Source organism: Alligator sinensis, unplaced genomic scaffold (genome assembly GCF_000455745.1).
Source record: "Alligator sinensis unplaced genomic scaffold, ASM45574v1 scaffold116_1, whole genome shotgun sequence".
In the NCBI taxonomy this organism is placed as follows: domain Eukaryota; kingdom Metazoa; phylum Chordata; order Crocodylia; family Alligatoridae; genus Alligator; species Alligator sinensis.
The window spans coordinates 1,867,599-1,886,848 of NW_005841908.1; the positions used below are offsets into that span (position 1 = coordinate 1,867,599).

A 19,250-nucleotide genomic window follows, 5' to 3' on the forward strand; every position below is an offset into this window, starting at 1 on the left:
AGCAGGGAAGTTTTTGGGGCACAGGGCTGCAACTCCTCCAGCAGGGAAAGGAGCAGCAGGGAGAGTTTGCAGAGCTGGGGGGTGAGGGGCGCTGGGGGCTGCCCAGCCCGGGAATCCCTTTTCCCCACTTGAAGTCCTGTAGCGAGAGACAGAACGTGCCATGGAGCATGACGTCACCACCGCGCCTCCAAGGGCAAGCAGGCTCGATGGGTCACGTGGCGCCTTCCCACCGCCTCTCGCACTTCCGGAAACATGCCCAGGAGCGGAATGACAGCGGAGCCGGCCAATCGCACCCGGGTACGCTCCGGAAGGCGGGACTTCTTCCTTGCGAGCGGCAGTTTACCATCTCGCGGGGCGGGCGGGGTCTTCCCAACCGGCGGGGGGGGGCGGCCTGGTGGGGCCGCGGGCGGCGCGGGGGCTTCGCGGGCCTCCGCCGCCTCGTGCAGCAAAGCGGTGCGCACCTGCGTGGGCTCCCCGCGTTGTGCGGGGTTGGGATGGGGCATGTCCACGTACTCCGTATTATTTTATTCTGACTAATTACCGTCTTCTTGCAAATTGTCGGTCGTGAGATGATTGCTAGGCGCTCGGCTTTAAGTGCCTTCGTGATGTTTCTGTTGCCTTCTGCGAGTCCTTTGTAGTAAAGCGTTAACCATAGGTAGACTGAAATGAAAATGCCTGCTTTTGAATGCATTGCGGTCACCTCACATGTTTTTGCGAGTGTTGCAGGCGTTTCTCAATGGAGATGAAAATGCCGGTCAGACGATACGAAACGCGAAGGAACTCAAGGCTAAAAGAACCAGAAGTCAAAACACGGGTCGATTGGAGACGTACGAAAAGAAACGTTATAGTGATTAACAGCGACGATGATGATGATGACGACGAAGAGCTGTCGTCTCCGGAAGATGAGTTTTCGTCCCCATTGGAAGCTGAAAAAAATGGAGCCGTAGTTGAAAAGAGTAGCCTTGCAGTTCACGAGGAGAAAAGTTCTGATGACACAGTTATTACGGAGGATGCCGAGGACGAACCCATTGCTCCAGGAAAGCGCAGGCGGTCAAGCACGTCGGTAATGTATGACAGCGATGGGAGTGATGACAGTGATATCCCTGTTAGAAAAGTGTTTGCTAAGCGCAGCTGCATAATGGATGAAGAAAGCTCTCAAGAGCAGCAGCACCCCTGTAGCCCCTTTACGGCAGAAGATAACTTGCCTAGTAAGGACCAGAAAGTGCTAACAGAACCGAAACAAGTGTCAAGACCAAATGCCATCCAGGCATCTGATGACAGGGAATATTATGAGGTGATTATTTTACCTTGTGGGACGCATCTTATCTTGGTTAACAGTATTTTCATGGTGTTTTTTTCACTCGAGGTGAACTGGGAATTCCCCAAAGTCAAAATTCAGAGTACCGAATCTGCCAATCTTCATGTTCCAACCAGGCACCAGTGGGGTTCGGTCTTGGTTTTGTTTTCATTGCTCAGGATTGAGGGGTTTTGTCCACTTCCAGACATAATCGAACGACTGACCAAAGTAGTAGTAGAATTTTGCATCCCTATGTAACTAATGGGATTCTTCCACAAAATACTTGCTCTTTTTCTTTTCTCTTAAAAAAAATGACTGACAGACACGTGGGGCAAGGCTGCTAAACCTTGTATGTGAAACCTGCTACCTGTTGAGATGGCTTGGAGCGCTGAAGCGAAGTAAATCAGTACAGATGGGGCAAGGTGGAACAGAGGCATAGCAGGGCAAGTTTTTCCCCCCAGCTACATTACTGAGGCAGACCAACCTAGATAAATTCCAGGTGAAGGTATTCTTTCACTTTTTCAGAAAGATGTTAGCTAGTCTGCCAGCATTTTTTTGTTGTGTTTTGTTCCTTCTTACTTGAATGCCTAGTGTAGCTTGAAGGCCACAAATCTTGCATGGCATGTTTGATTGTTTTATAAATAATTTTAATTTTATTTAGGAGTCTAGTGATGAAGCGGAAATAGAGGAGTCATTCTGTAAGTTACCCCTCACACCAACAGAAAGCAGTGATGATGACGAGAGTATGAAAGACTTTATAGTTGATGATGATGAAGAAGAGGAATTTACAGAACATGATGGAAATCTGAACCTGCTGCAAGAGACAGATCTTGCTCCATTAAAAGGCCACTTAGTGGAGTATTACATACCACGCCGTAAGCTTAAAATAAGCTAGAAGTTGGTGGAAGTACTTTGCTTGTCATGCGATGAATTTGTGTTGATCAGAACTTTTGTTTTTATATAAATATAAAATAGCATGCCTGTGAAGCATATGGTAGCTTAAATTCATATTTTCAAAGGCCATAACTTTAGTATGGGAGTACTCTAGCTTCCACAACTAGTATGCAGTAATTTTATAACTTTTATTTTATCGGGGAGAGTGTGGTTATGGAAAAGATACTTTATTTGCATCTTTCAATTGGTTCAAGGTGCAGACACGTGATGTTACATGCTTTAACACACGTGTTAATATGGAGCAGACATTGATGTAAATTACCTGGTGTACAGGGTCATATGTCCTGAGCTCTAGTTAGTTTCATCCCCGAATAGGTGTTTGCACCAGCTGCCTCCTGTGCCACTTTATGATGAGGCAGTGTAACAGCACTTACAGGTGTGGACAGAAGTTGCCTTTTTCGCCATTTAAAACGCTTTATTGCTGTGACTTAATAGAAGTGGCTTTACAGCACTTTAAAAATGGGTACAGTGCTTTAAATTATCCCCTGTTAAAAGAGGCATTAAATTTTGAAGCGTATTTTACAGCACTTTAGCAACCCACAGCGCTTGAAATTACTTCTGTATACTGGTCAAACTTCTGACTAGTGGAGAAGAGTGCAGAGCACACACTTCCTCCTAGCCTGGAAAGTGCAGGGAGGCTCAGAAGCCCCCGCCAAACACTTAACTTCTGAAACATTTAAGAGCGCTGTAACTTTACGATACTATACAGCGCTGTTATTTAGAGCACTTTTTAAAATGTGCACGGAGCACTTCTGTGTACACACCCAGCGTGCTGTGGAAAAGCTGGTAATCTGTCTGAACTAAACACTGGTGTAACTTACAGCAGTATGCAAACTATTGGAAGCTACCTCCATTTAAATATGGACATCTTTAATGATGTAAGGGTGCAGTGTTTTACCAAATACTATTTGATAATACAAATAGTATTTGTATTGATGCACATAATAGAGGCCTAGACTGCTTGTTACCAAAATGTTATGGTATTCATCAAGATTTCGTTTTTTGGGTTAGTTGTTTTGGGTAATTGCTGGTTTTTTAAACTACCTATGGCCCCTCCTATAGTTTCAGCTGAATAGAAGGTATTTTTGTCATTGCTTTTTCTGTATTGTTGCCATATCCTGTTAAACAATCCAGAGGTTGAATTGCCTTGGTAGGATACCACGTTTTGTCACATAATGCAAGACCCCCCCCCGAAAAAAGACATGCGCCTTGTTTTTGCAGGCAGCACATTTAAAAAAGAGCAGTTTTCTTCCCTGCCATTCCCTCTTCCTCTCCCACACGCCCACCACTGAGTCATGATTGACATGGAGTAAGTCGGGTTAGGAATGTAATGTCCAGGAATCATGGCTTCCTAGGAGATACTGGAAAATTCTTGATGTCTCACCCAGAGTATGTCAAGACAGCCACAGAGTTAGGCCCTGAACTGTTGAAAGGGCAGTAGTAAGACTATTACTTCTTTATTATAAATAGTTCTTTATATAGATTTTCTATAAATAGTATTGTTTCCACATTACAAGCCCTTCAAGATGCTTCTTACTACAAGCTGCAGCTTGTTCGCCATGAGCCAATTCAGTTGCTGATTCAGGCATAAGCTACAGTGCTCAGCCAGTAGCTACTCAAAATTCCTTAATGGCTGTGAGAGAGTTATTACTGGATTTAGCCTCTTCTGTTTGCTGGGTCAGAGACAATATGGAGCCATTTTGGCCATCATTTGAGCACAGCATGTCCAGGCTTCTACTTCAGGAAAGAAAAATAAACTTCCCCACTTAAGATATGCACCCTAATTTTGGGGGTGATGGGTGGGGGGGGGAAGAGGGGGGCAGAGGAAGATGTAGTATGCAAGTAAGCACAGTGAGTAAGCACAATGTGTGTATATAGCTTGTATAATAAAGGTTTTTAAAATACATTGGGCTAAAATGCACTGTTTCAATTGACATTCCTGTTTCATAACTTTGGGAGGTTCCACTTTCAAACTATTTCTTATGGTTGTATTTTATCAAAGTTGGTAGATGAAAAGTAATATTCATGGAATTTTTGTCGCCAGTGTGCTTTACCTGATTGCGTTTATTTTCCCAGTCTCCCGCTGCGACCATTATGTGCATTTCCAAAGAGTAGTAAAGGCGTTTCTCATCAACGCAATTGATGACACATTTTTGTGCTCATTGTATGGTAAGCAAATAACATCAAACAGAATAGTAATTCAAATTGGTATACTCCCAACAAGAGTATCTGTGTTTGAAGAAGTGGTCTCCAGGGGTGACTGTAGGACTGGGACTTAATTTAGATTCCTCTCCCCAGATCTGCCACTTTATTATGGGACTTCCTACTTGGTTTATTTGCCCAAAGAGTAATCTGAGATAAGTGAAAGAGCCTAATTCATTCAAGTTTGAAAAGCATTTTTGAGAATTGTATATGAGTTGTTCTTTGTATAATTAATGAAAAATCCAAATTTTATTGGTTAACAATAGCAAGTCTATAATGAAGCTAGCCTTCCCCTTTCCAAATCTATACTCTGACTTCCCCTACAAAAACTAGTTGACTTCCCAAAACATTGCAAGTCACATGTTATCCCCTTATTTCCCTGACTTTTACCTGTGGCATGTTATAGTTTATATAGTCTCACTGTTCTGAATGTTGTTCCTTGTTAGTGTGGGTGAGACTCTGACGTGGTAATTTATTTTGTTAATGATTGCCTGAAAAATGCAGGGTATGATTTTTCTGAGGATTTTGGTTAAACTTAAAGAGAGAGAGAGACTACACAGACAAATGTAACAACTATCACTATCAAACGATACACATTGTTTAGGATTTGTAAACATCTGCACCATTCTATGGGAATACAAGAATAGCAGAGCAGGTCTGACTCTAACCCTGCTTTGTTCAGAGTCAAAACTAGGGTGACTTTGCTACAGAATCATTCAGACTTAACAGATTGTAATACCTGCTGCATGCTGCAAAGCAGTAGCTCCCCCTCCCCTGTTAAAGTGGCTAAAATGCACTTGCCTGTACCCAGAGTTTTCCAAATGAAGTTCGCTTCCCAAGTCTCTATTAGATTTGCTTCAAATCAGAAAATTCTTGGCCTAAAAATTGCATGTTTGCTTGCTCTAGCTGACAAGTCTCTTTTTGCACTTCTTTGGATCTCGTGGAGAAACTTACATGAAACGCAACTTAAGACTAGGGAAGGGATAAATTTGGAGACCATTAATTCTAGGTACAGAAAAGAGTCAGTGGGATGCTGAGGGTATGTGAGACTAGAAAGGGCCTCATAGGCCATTGAGTCCAGCCCCCTACATTTTTCAGGCAGTCATTAAGCAAGGAATCGCCACATTGTGTCCTCACCCATAATGACAAGGAACAGTATTCAAAACAGTGAAACCATGTGAACTATAACATGCCACCAGGTAAAAAGTCAGGGAGATAAGGGCATTGCCAATACCCTGCCATTGCAGTGACAGGAAAGTAGTTAATAGTTAGTTGTTGGACATTTGGTACAGTCAAGAAACAAGGACAAAGTGGAAAACACACGTATGCTGATTTAAAATACTGAATTAGCAGCAGAAATGTATGTTCTTGAAGCCCTTATTCTTTTTCTGAGGCCAATACTAGTCTCTTCAGGTTTTCCTAATAGTTTGTGATTAGAGAAGCCCCCAAAGTTGGAGCAAGTATAGTAAATATACTCTACTTCCTACAACTCTTTATAAAGATATATAGTCTAGAAAAGTTTCCCTCTTTTTATATAGTTTTATCTCCTGCAAGATGCTGTTATTGGCTCCCTAGTGAATGTTTAGTCAAGTTTAGCACTAAATAGAATTCGTCATCTTTATTCTGTATTCATCATAGCATTCTCTCCAGAGTTTCAGCAGAATAGATTTTCTGAGGACTTACAAGTACTTCTGTTAATTAGTTTGAGTTAAAATAATTAAAAATGAGCTAGTTTAGCAGTAGGGGTCAGATTTATTTTTGTCCTTAATAATTGAAGTAATGGACTAACACAGGCTCCTTAAGCATCCAGTACGGTTACATTTATTGAAATGTTGTGCATAAATTATACTAAGGAAATTGGGTTGCAATTAAAGTAAATTAGGTATAATAGTGGGCTTCTTTATATACAGCAGTAGGTCTCCAGCCTTCCTCAGGTCTGTATTGACACATTTGGTCAGGAAGTGGGGGAGAAACTATTAAAAAAAATCCATTTCCATGTATTCAGGGAGTGCAGATACTAAAATCCAGTAATTGTGATTGCAAGACATCACCACAGGGCAAAGTTAAATTTGTCTGGGTGGTTTAAGACTCTACGTTTTTTAGCAGATTTGAATCCTTAAGTTTGAGGGGAAAAAAATCCAATATTAATCTCTAAAATGTTTTGGGGAAATTATACATTCATTGTAGTATTACTAATATGCAGCTCCTTATTTTCAGAATTTTTTCATTAGAATTAAGATAAATATTCAGTATAATTCTAATTCATTGGATGATTGTTTAGAGTTTATCAGGAAAACAGAAATGTAAGGGAGCTAGCAGAGTGCATGTTTTGGTGTTGTGTGATGATGAATTGTTTCATGATAAATCAGATTGAATTATCACTACTGGGCAGTCCATTCACATTTACAATCTTTTCTATTTCTATTTTGTTACATTTAAATATTACATATCACAAATTTTAGTAAGTCCTTACACCAGCTGCACTTGAATGAAGTGGCTTTCATTAACCACGGACTTTACTGACAGTACTTTTAGTCATTGAAATGACTGTTCTTCAATAAGTAAATAATGACCTATATGCTTTTCAAAGTAAAGATCCATCATTCCTCTGAAGATTCCATAGTTTGATCATATATTGTATGCGTTTCATCATCAGTGAATATCTTACAGAGACTCTTTCTTTGAACAGATGGAACAAGACAAAAGAGGTATGCACAAGATATGTTAACTTCACTTCATTATTTGGACGACCGTTTCATTCAACCTCGTCTTGAAAACCTGATTTCTAGAAGCCGCTGGAAAGAACGATATAAGGTATCTAGGTTTCTGGCTTGGTCATTGAAATGCCTCCAAATTTTAATAAAGTACTGAAATATATCCATATTCCAGAATGAAAATATAGTAATTCTAGTATATTTTTTTTTTCTTTCTATATTTTGGGAGTTGACTTTAGATCTAGTCCTATATGGGTGTAGTCCCTGAATTCATGGGAGTTGAGGGCACTCAGCATCTTGCATAGGTGGGCCTCCTTGTGTATTTTCAGGGTCAGCTCTTCAACTATCTGTGAAATGTCTTTCAGGAGCGAGTGGATAGTTATCCTAACGTCCGTATAATCATGAAGTATCCAGTAAATATGTCTTGTCAGGCTTGTGAAATGCATCGGTACTGTAAGTTTGATGTGTTGCTATCAGGAAAGCTGTACAGCAATAGGACTTTGGAAACAGATGACTTCATGTCACATGACAAACAGGTAACAAAAATTCTTCTGAGCAGTTAACTAGTAATTTATATTGCATTTTAGACTAAATGAAACAAAACAGTACTCCTATCAACATACGTGATGTACATGGGTAACTTTTTTTGCTGTACCATGCCTCAATATGCTTCAGTTGAGTTGATACTGAGATGTACTCTACCCTAACTAACATTCACCCTTTAATTCTTGATACTTTCAAGGAAGAAATGTCTGGGGCAAGAGAAAGCAAGTCATGTTTTGAGTGCTTGTGTGGGTGTGGTGTGGTATGTGTGTGTTTCAAGACATAATGGGGTTTAAAACGTTCAAAAAATAGAATGTTTATAGCCATTATAAGGGGGGGAAGGTTGGTCCCATTGTGGGACTGACCTACCTGTATACCAGGCAAAGTACAGCCCATGGGCTGGATCCAGCCTGCCACACCAATCTTCCAGCCCGTGGGGCTCCTCTAAAAATTTGAAAATAATTATCTGCTGGTGGCTACGTATCTAAAAGCTGACCAGGTGCTAGCGGCAGGAGGAGCAGGTGGCAGCAGCAAGGCCACCCCCAACCAGAAGCTTCTGCCTAGCAGAGGCTTCTGGCCTGGCAACCATGGGGCTGTAACCCCACCCTCCCTCCTGGCCTGGCAACCATAGGGCTGTAACCCTGCCCTCCCTTCATCCAAGATGAGAACAGGTGGAGGTAGGGTGGTGGGGAATATCACCAGTGCAGCAGGAACCGACCCGGCTGACACCACTTGGTTCCTGGCTGCATGGCCAAGACCACAGGATGCAGCAAGAGCCAGCCCGGCCTGGCGGTTCCTGGCTAGGTCCTGCTATACCATGCAAACCTGGCCAGGCAGCCTGGAACCACAGGATGCCAGCTAGGCTGGGTTGGCTCTGGCACCACGCGGTTGCCAGCCGGGAACCGTGCACTACCAGAGCAGCGAGTGGGCTGTAATGTAGGGCAGTGGCGACACGTGGTGGGGAAGTGGCAGTGGGCAAGCAGGAGAGCGGGGCCCACACTGGCAGGGGCTCTGTGGAGTGAGGCTGGCCTCCACCCTTCTCTCTCCTGGTGGCCCGGCCACATGCAGTCTTGGGGCTCACCGGAACTGCACCACCAGGGGTCTCTACCTGCTGTGAGCACCCCGAGGCCTTGCCACCTGCTACTGGTAGCAGGGGCTGTGCACAATGAGGGAGGGGGGATGTGTGGGGGGCATGCTTGTAAGGGGGGGGTCCCACACTCACACCCCCCTTACACTGCCATATATGTGCACCTACACCCCCACACCCTCCCCAGCATACACACAGCACCTCCCCACCCCCACAACATGCAAAAGTAAAACTTCATTTTAAGCTATTATGCAATCACCTCCAAGTACACTATGCAAACGCATATAAATCAGGACAAAAATATTTTTTTAAATCAAATCAATGTATGTTGTAGTAGATGTTTGGGGGTTGGTTTTTTTTGTTTTGTTTTGTTTTTTTGTTTAAAGAAAATAACATCTGGTTCCAAGATGGCAAACCTCCTTGCCAAAGGAATACTTTAGGGGCAAGGGGAGGGCCTTTCCGTGGCAAGGATCAGGGGTTAGGGGGCAGGCCTTCCAGTTTCAAGATGATGACCAAGGAGGTGGGGCACCTGTCAAGGGGCAGGGCTATCCTTGTGGCTCTTTACAGCTCGCCAGAACTTGTTAAGCAGCCCTCCAGCTGAAATAATTGCCTGCCCCTACTCTATACATGTTCCAAATGAAGCTGGACAAACCAATTAATATTTTCTTGCACACATGTGCACTTTTTCCTCAAACTAGATCTCCAAAAGGAGTGTACATATTAAGTGAGGAAGCTGCTTTTTCTGACCAGGGTAGAAGAACCCTGCTTTGATTCCTCCTCCTGAGTGCAGCCACTGTTGCATTACTATACAGGCAACGAAGGGACCTGGTTGCTCTTAATGGTTTATTGCTCTTCACTCTAGAGATGTTCAGTCACATCTTCTGTGTAATGGTTTTGATGTTCCACTGTTCAAGCTAAACTGTCTTAGGACAATTTTTCTGCCTCCTAGTTGCTTCTAGTCTCTTTCCTTCTATTTCATAGATTTCATAGACATTAGGGCTGGAAGGGACCTTGGAAGATCTGTAAGTCCAGCCCCCTGCCCCATGGGCAGGAAGTCAGCAGGGGTCATAGTATTCCAGCAAAATAAACATCCAAATGTCTCTCGAAGGTTTTCAAAGTAGGTGCTTGAACCACCTCTGGCAGCAGTCTATTCCAGACCTTGAGGGCTCAGACAGTAAAGAAGTTCTTCCTTATGTCCAGCCTGAAACGGTCATGGAGGAGTTTGTGACTGTTCAGCCTTGTCATCCCTTGGGGCACTCTGGTGAGCAGACGTTCCCCCAGATCCTGGTGAGCACACCTGATGAATTTTATAGGCAGCTACCAGATCACCCCTGAGCCTGCACTTTTTCAGGCTGAAGAGTGCAAGAGCTCTCAGCCTCTCATCATAAGGTCTGTTTTCCTGACTTGATCATGCACATGGCTCTCCTGCACTCTCAAGCTTCTCCACGTCCTTTTTGAATTCTGGAGCCCAAAACTGGACTCAGTATTCCAGCTGCGGCCTCACGAAGGCCAAGTACAACGGAAGAATGACGTCCTGGGATTTGCTTAAGAAGTATCTATGGATGCAAGCCAGTGTGTTGCTCGCTTTACTAGCTGCAGCATCACATTGAAGGCGCATGTTCATATTGTGGTCAATCATGACCCCCAAGTCCCTTTCATCTGTAGTGCTAGCCAGTGTAGCACTGCCGAGCCTATAAGAATACTGCGGGTTTTTCTTCCCAAGGAGGAGAACCTTGCATTTTTCAGTGTTAAACACCATCAGGTTCTCATCCGCCCATTTCCTGAGCCTGTCAAGGTCAGCCTGGATCACCCTCCTGTCCTCAGGTGCAGATGCTTTACCCGAAAGTTTGGTGTCATCGGCGAACTTGGCCAGTCCACTTCTGATACCAATGGTCCACATCATTAATAAAGATGTTGAATAGTATAGGCCGAAGAACAGAGCCTTGAGGGACCCCGCTGGTCACAGCACACCACAACGATTGACTTCCATCAACCACCACCCTCTGGGTCCGACCACAGAGCCAATCCCCCAGCCAGTGGATAGTGGCGAAGCCGAGGGCGCGGTTGCTCCTCTCGCTTGTCCAGGTGATAGATCACCTGGTCGTAAAAGGAACTAAGATTGGTCAAGCAAGACCTACCCTCAACAAACCCGTGCTGGCTGTCCCTTGGGATGTTGCCGTCGGCCAGTCTGTTGAGAATGGTTTCTTTGATAATCTTTTCTAGTATCTTCTCTGAGATAGAGGTCAGGCTGATGGGCTTGTAGTTTCCCAGATCCACTTTTCTCCCTTTCTTGAAGATAGGCACCACATTGGCCTTCTTCCAATCTTTGGGCACTTCACCAGAGCGCCAGGAGTTCTCAAAGATCCGGGCCAGGGACTGGGCTGTGATGCTTGCCAGCTCCTTGAGTACCCTGGGGTGTAAACTGTCGGGGCCGGCCAACTTGAAAGTATCCAGCCTCTCAAGGTGTTCCTTCACAAGGTCAGCATTGATGGAGGGTAAAGGATCTCCCTCACCCAGGCCTTCCCGTCCCGTAATGGGCAGGCGCGTCCCTTGGAACTGGTGCAAAACCGACGCAAAATACCCATTTAGCAAGTTGGCTTTATTTATTTCACATAGAGTTGCACTGATATATCAGTGGCATATCAGATCAGCACTGATAACAGGAAAATTAACATTACTAGCCATCGGCTTTTTTTGGCTGATAATGTCATCAATAAATGCCATGTGAGTGTACATAGCCGCAGCATGCAGGTAGCCAAGAATGCAGCTTGGCAGCTTGGAGAGCAGCATCTGGCCAGTAAATCTTTGAGGGGTGGGGGGAGCAGATTGAGGTGCCCACAGTGAGGGAGGGAGTGGGGCAGGGGCTGCCCAGCCAAGGCAGTGAATGGGACCCCAGGAGTGGGATGGATCCACGGGTGGTTTGTCTGGAGGGGGGCGCGTGGCTCCCTGCTGCTGCATGCACCCCTGGGGGAGGTATGAGGGGCATGTGTTCCCTGGATTTGTGTGTGGGACAACGGCACACTGCCTGCTGTGGGCTCAAGGCCAGGAGCTATGCTGGCCTCTTCCTGGTAGGGGGCTGGGTCAGGGTGCACTTTAGGTGGGTGGCAGCAGTTCCGGGGGGGGGGGGGGGGGGCAGGGGGGGGGGTTGGGGATTACTTGTAGCCATCCTTCCCAGCAATGCCTCTGCTGGGAAGAGGCCAGTGCAGCCCCTGGCCCCAAGCCCACAGTGGGCAGCCCGCTTTCGCCCCATGCACAAATCTGGAGGGGGCAGATACATCCAGTGGCTCCCCCAGGGGTTCATGTAGTAGTGGGGAATCCACCCTCCCATGGCGCTCCCCCCCCCCATGGGCCACCCATGGGCCCGTCCTGGTCCCAGGGTTGCATTTACCAACCTGGCTGGTCAGCCCCTGGTCCCTCCCTCACCACTGTGGGGGCCTCCCCTGCTCCCCTCCACTTCGTCCCTCAGACTTACCAGCCAGACAGTCCTCTCCAAGCTGCCGGGCTGCATTCCTGTAAATCAGCTATCAGATCGGTATCAGCTGATATGGATGGGTAATAGTTGGCCATCAGTATTGGCCAAGAAGATTTTTATTGGTACACCCCTAATTTCACAGCCTTGGAGATTAGCTGTTTTCAGAATCATAGATCCATCCATGGAAATCAGTCATTAGCAACAGCTAGGGTTTCAGCTTTAGTTAATCAGGAAAGGGAGGGTAAGTCAGCTGTAGATTAGGGCTTGCCCCTGCTCTGTGCATTATAACTAGAATTTTTTCCCCTTCATTCTGCCTTTCAAAACAAGGTGTGTGTTGTATGTGAGAAAATACACCTCCAGGTACATCTGTGTCCTGTTCCATAACCCTTTATCCTGCATATATAGTTGTACACTAGCCTTTTGAAATGTTTCAGAGGTCTTGAAATATTAGTCTGTCCTCAGCTTGTGTGGGTGTGTCCCTCATGTACCAAAGTTGGAGCCTTTTGAAAGTAGTCCCTACAAGAGTGGTACATAGACCCTACCTCTCCACAGGCTTGAAGTTGAAAGGGAGTGAAGCCACCTTATCCCCCTATGGCTTTCTCTCCAGGTCTGTGTTGCTCCTAAGGCAATATGGGGGAAGCCCTTACACTCGTAGTCTTCTCTACAAGGCATTAGTTATTTTATGTGTAAACAGTCAGTACATTTTGTGTAGGTTTGTTTTTCAGGTTGTTTTTTGTTCTCACAGGAAAGAATTGAATTCTTGATGGTTTCCTTCAGATACTTTAATGTAGTGCAGAAGGACCCAGCCTTCAAACACTGTTGTTCTTATGAGGTTTTTATGCCCATTGCCTGCAGACATTGACCTTGAAGATGGACACGTGAATATGAAATGCAGCCTGAGATAAGATTAGCCTTTAAAGAACGGTGTCCAGCAATGCCTGGAGGTACATGTCAGTATATTTGATAGAAGCTAGGCGCACAGATTTCTCTAGCTCTGGACATTGAGGAGCCAACAGGTTGGACTTTGCCTAGACCCACTTTATCAGCTCCTTTTGCCATCCTGAAGGGGGAGAGGTTGGTGTGTTTGTTTTGTGCCAAGTTACGTTCTGAGAAAAGATATTTACCTTCTCTTGGACTGTCTTCTAAGACTTTTGGGCCTTCTTTGTCTACCTGCAATGGTTCTAGCCAACATCATCTGCCCAGAGAATCCATTTGAGTCCCCTGGCACTAAGTCAGTAGTGCAGACTTGGCTCCAAAGTTCCCTGGTACTGTCTGACCTGAACTGAACCAGTTTGATACTGTTGGTTCTGGTTGTTGAGAGTGGTACAAAATGGACCCTTGGACTCTGCTTATTGTAATACCGATTAGGGGGTCAGCTACTACTTTGCTGTTTGCTTCTGGCCACACCAGATCTTTAGGTAGAAACTAGGCATATACTGGCAATCAGTGCCAGAATCTGCATTACTCTAGAGGAGACTAGCCTTTCCTCTGCCTTCAGTTCCAGCTTTGATTCTGCTTCCATGACGGTCCTAACTCAGTAGTGATGCAGGCTTCAGTGGTATCATTGATACAAGTGGCAGGTCTATCCACTTCAGTCTCATATACCATCCATTCTGCAGCTATTATATCTGCTGATATTACATCATCGTGACTCGAATATACTTCATATTTCTCTTTGGATTAAGATTCTAACAGGGATATTTCCCTTCTAGATCATAAGCCTCGGGACATTGACATTCTGTTACTGTATAGCCACAGAGAATCAACATGACTTTAGATCTAGATCTAAGGATTTTTTGTGTTTGAGACCAGATTCATTGGCTTCAATTAATTTATAGATAATCGCCATGGTCCAGTTAGAGTATTTTGGGGTACATTTTATTCCTCTACTGTACCTTATTGTAGCCTAAGATCACTGTATCTTCTTTGCCCAAGAAGATGCATTGTTGATCCACTTGGCAGAGTCTCTTATTCTAGCCCTTTTTAATGATGATCTGAGGGAGCCTAGATGGCAGTAGCATGGCTGTGAAGTTGTAAGACAAAATCAACATCTTCTACACTTGATTACTTCGGAGGCTTTTGGGGAACTGGTATAGAGTGGCCATAACATTAGGAGTCTGAATTGAAGTGGGTCAGAATTTATATGGTCTTACTGTCCATTCCTGTCAACATGATACCAAAATTTGGGGTGAGGTAGGCACGCTAGTAGGGAGGGAAAGACTGCAGCAAGACCTGGATAGGTTGCAGGGGTGGGCTAATAAAAACAGGGTGCATTTCAATACGGACAAGTGCAGGATGCTGGGCTGCACTTGGGCAGTAGTAACCGGCAGCACACTTATAAGATGGGAAACTCCCTTCTTGAGAGCACGGAGGCAGAAAGGGATCTTGGAGTCATCATTGACTCCAAGATGAACATGGGCCAACAATGCGAGGTCACGGTCGGCAGGGCTAACCGGACCTTATCCTGCATCTCAAGGTGGTCCAAGGAGGTGATCCTCCCCCTCTATGCGACACTGGTCAGGCCATAGCTGAAGAACTATGTCCAGTTCTGGGCACCCCACTTCAAGAGGGATGTGGACAACATTGAGAGGGTCCAGAGGAGGGCCACCCGCATGATCCGGGGACAGCAGGGCAGACCCTACAATGAGAGGCTATAGGACCTGAACCTGTTCAGCCTTCACAAGAGAAGGCTGAGGGGGGACCTTGTGACTGTCTATAAACTCACTAGGGGGGACCAGAAGGGTTTGGGGTAGACCTTGTTTCCCCTAGCGCCCCCCGGGATAACAAGGAATAACGGCCACAAGTTGTTGGAGAGTAGGTTTAGATTAGACATCCGTAAGAACTACTTCACAGTCAGGGTGGCTAGGATCTGGAACCAACTTCCAAGGGAAGTGGTGCTGGCTCCTACCCTGGGGGTCTTTAAAAAGAGGCTTGATGCCTACCTGGCTAGAGTCATTTGAGCCCAGTTTTCCTCCTGCCCAGGCAGGGGGTTGGACTTGAAGATCTACAAGGTCCCTTCCGACCCTACTTCTATGATTCTATGATGATTCTATGTCAGGCCATTTCAGACAGAGTGGCTTTGCCTATTTATAATAAAGCTTTCCTAGACTTTGTAAAAATGCATAGGTAGACCCCAACAATTTATAGTGAAATCAGCAAGTCCCTGAGTGACATTTTTCTCACATCCATTGCTTAACTTATTTAGGTCTTTCTACAAAAAGTGAGACAAAGTCAACACAAAGGCAGGCAAAGTGAATCAATTTATTAGAAAGGCATGCTTGGCATCAAGCTTTTTCTTTTTACTGGCAATTCTTAAGAAAATCTTCCTTTAGAAATGAAGAATTGGAATTGAACACATGTGCAGAAAGCTTCTTAGTATCCAGAACATTTCTGCAGGTGATTTTTCATGATGTGGATATGGCATGCTTTTCTCGGAAGTGATCTTTATGGCTTCACACTGGACATTCCTAGCATGATACAAATAGCAATAGATTTTGTCTTTGAAGGGTACAACTTATTTTCAGATATGATTAGACTGTGCTCCTGCAAGGATTCTAGTGCGATTCACACCTTCACAAAGGACTAAGCTACTGTGGAGATCTCTAGAACAGATAATGTATTCAGCAGAGTAATCTTCTGAGGTTACCACTTGCTTAAGAGAATCTGAGACCTCTCTCTAGACACAAGTAGAAGTGTGGGTTTCTATCACAAAAAGAAATCAGCACAGTAGGTTCGTTGCCCACAAGGGGAAAGTAGAAACAGTGACTTGCTGGAAGCTGTTCATATTCACTGCTTGTTCCTGTGGTGGCCAGTAACTCAGCCAGCGGTAGAAGCTGTTAACATGTACAGTGCTGGAGGGTCTATCTGCAGCCCATTGACTGCAGTGTCTGTTCTTTACTCCTATAGCACTTGGCTCAACTGCTACAGCCCAGACTTGTGCTAATCAAACACTTCAGAAAAATATTGAATTAAAAGAGCCATCACAGCTTAGTGAATGCAGTAGATGGAAATGCATAGTTTGGGTTGCTTTTTCAGTTATTTAAGAACACCTAAGAGGGGAGGACAGCAGGAGACTAAAAACTCTTAACTTTACTCACTTGTTTCTGTAAATTACACTAGTGTCAGTCTTTTGTGTTCAGGCCTAGCAAGATCTCAGCAATTAAAATTAGAATAAATACAATATCTGGAACATTTCCCATACTGAATTCTACAGAAATACTGCTTTTACAAAATCTTTCTTTTAAAAAAAACAAAACTGTTTTGATACAATTTCAGGCATACATTGTGGTAGAATTTAAGAGTAGAGGAGTTTCAACTTGTTAGAAAATAATGTGCAGAATACCCAAATAGCAAGGTGGGCAGGGAAAACAGGGCTATTTAGTGCATGCTGAATGGCTCCACAAAAGTCCAGAACCTGGTTTTCAGTTTTGTGGGGCATTTTAAAAGGGGAATTGAGTGATGCTGGATTCCTTGAGGTTTCTGATGCTGCGCTTTTAGCATTCTTCCTCTAAAGAATGATTCAGGATTTTAAACTTTTACAAATGTTTTGAGTTTTATTCTCCAGTAGTACCACGAGGACTCAACATAGCTTCCTGCAGTTTTGTTTTGTGTATGGGCAGACAGCAGAGCTTTATGCAAGTACAGCAAATTTGTTCACATTGAATAAGTTACAGAATGGCAGCCATACCAAGTTCTGGACCTCATGCCTGTGTAACTTGATTTATTTAATCTTATGTGATGCAGCTTTATAATATAGGCCAGATCCAAAGTTCTTTTTAAATTGGTGCTATCCATTAACTTCAGAGAAGCTGTGCTCCTTTCCAACAGCTGAGGTTCTGGTCCACATGGTTGATTACATGAATCACATAAATTGTCTCTGAAACTACTCCCATATTTCTGCATTCCAGTAATTACCAACAAAATAAACACAGCTAATACCAAGTTGTGCTGTTGAGGATGTGGACAAGTAGGTCATATGTCTTTTGGGACTGCTCACATACGCAAACGTTTGGTCATGCATGCAGAAAGCTCACAGGAAAGTCAGGATATTAACTGATTAAAACTTAGGCTGCTTATGCTCTAAAAGAATACTTGGAAGATTAACAATTGGAGCAATGAAATGCATCACTACATTTTGGCTTAAAAAAGAAAAACTTGTAATTTATAAAGTGGTAAAATGAAATGCATGCAATTAAAAATAATAAATGAATCCTACCTTGAATTAAACTGTCTGACTGGAAGAGTACTGGCTCTTTGCCACTTAGCTGCTTGTTATGCAAAAATGACCTCAGTCTAACACAATTGGATACCTGAATGTATTGGAAAGATGTCAGTCTCCTAGTTGCATACCATAAGGTGTAATCCAGTTCTCCTGCATAAAGCCAGAGTTGACTAGATCTTGTGCAGAAGTGCTGGTGGGTTAGTGCATTGAAATCCACCGTAGATTTCAGCCATGTGCAGCACTTTTGTTTCATAGGCCTTATTCCTGTCTATAGGCTGGAGTTATGCTTATGTATCTGGGACACACAAAGGGGATGGATCTTTCTCCTTCTTTGTGCCCATTGGGTGCATCATTAGTGCGAGATGTGTTAATGAGTATTAGCCTAATTTTAATGTGCATGACAGGTGCGTGACTACACATGCGCACCCATAATGTGCATAAAAAATGGTGAAATCAGGCTAATTGCGCCTGAATTTGATACCTGCAAATGTAGGTTTCAAACTGAAGCATGATTAGTTAAAGCACATTAATGCACATGTAGACACTAACTTGAGTGCCAGGTGTGCCCAGTCACTAGGGGCCCATGGCAGGGCTGCAGGGACTTGGCACTAATGTTAGTCAAAATACTTTAGTCAAATTTAAAGTGCATTAAGTGATTTATTTTTTTGGCAGGTGTTTACATGTGCAGGGACTTGGCACTAATGTTGGTGCCAAGTCCCTGCACATGTAGACGCCTGCCAAAAATCACTTAATGCACTTTAAATTTAGTCATGCTTAAATGCATGTGTAGACATGCCCATAGTGATGCAAAATACCTGCCCAAAGTATTGAGATGGCACAAGGCTCCCTTCTGCAGATTATATAGTATATGCAAACGCATGTGAATATCTGCTCTTACCATAGCTTCTCTTTGTTCATTTGTGCATAAAGTTATCCTGTTGCATTTCCCTTGTTCTGAATTACAGTATACTTCTACCTGAATGTAATCATTCTTCATATACCAGCTTTATATTGGGTATCTACACTAATTACTATGTATCACTATACTTGTCCATGTTTAATAAGACTAAAGATAACATCCACATATTTACAGGCATGTTTTCTTAGCTGTAAATATTCCTATAAATTAGACAGATAAGTCTCTTACATGGAACAATTGTATTATTTTTGTACTAGCTGAAACCCGCAAAACCTTTGTGATTTAAGTTTTTATTGCAAAAGTATTTCTTTAAATACAGGATTTTTACTAATCCTTTGACCAAATACTTTAACAGAATCAAAACTTCTCGCCCTCAAAAAAACCCCAAAAGGCTACATGAAACTCTCCATGTGTAAACACGGGCTTAGGAATATACATATATATTTTGTCAACAGTCTGACCTTGACTTGTTTACAGTCATAGAATAAGAGGGCCCTTGTACATGTGACTAGGAGCTCTTATACACATGAGGAAATTGCCCCTTTTAGTGATTTAATTGCTCTTTTTAACTATTTAATTGCATAACGGTATAAACATTCGGCAGCACATTACGATTAAGTAGTGTAACAGTATACATGTTCGGGAGCGTATTTTGATTTAAATGACTTTTTTACGTGGCAAACAAACACATTGCATGCATCTATAATAAATTACAGCAATATTCCTCAAGTGTATAAGAGCCCTATCCGGAGAAGGGGACAGTGCACAGGGTGCTGGATGCCTGGGTATGTTCGGGGAAGCTTGGGCTTGGCGGACTTCCAGCACCCTGTGCGCCATTCCT

General features: G+C 43.8%; 1 protein-coding gene across 3 annotated transcripts in view; it reads left to right on the top strand.

The window, feature by feature from the left end:
* Positions 1-291: 291 nt before the first annotated feature.
* The window catches only part of CCDC82 (coiled-coil domain containing 82), a 23,076-nt gene continuing 4,117 nt past the window's right edge, over positions 292-19,250 (top strand). For 2 of the 3 annotated variants that reach the window (XR_003092839.1, XM_006018610.3), the window contains exons 1-5: positions 292-1,294; positions 1,959-2,172; positions 4,328-4,420; positions 7,143-7,267; positions 7,533-7,703. Coding sequence is in view for 2 of the 3 variants with exons in the window: in XM_006018610.3 (XP_006018672.1) it covers positions 686-1,294; positions 1,959-2,172; positions 4,328-4,420; positions 7,143-7,267; positions 7,533-7,703 (1,212 nt within the window). In the remaining variant the exon portion in view is untranslated. The remainder of the gene's footprint in view (positions 1,295-1,958; positions 2,173-4,327; positions 4,421-7,142; positions 7,268-7,532; positions 7,704-19,250) is intronic. The other variant, XM_025197864.1, reaches the window with a different exon arrangement.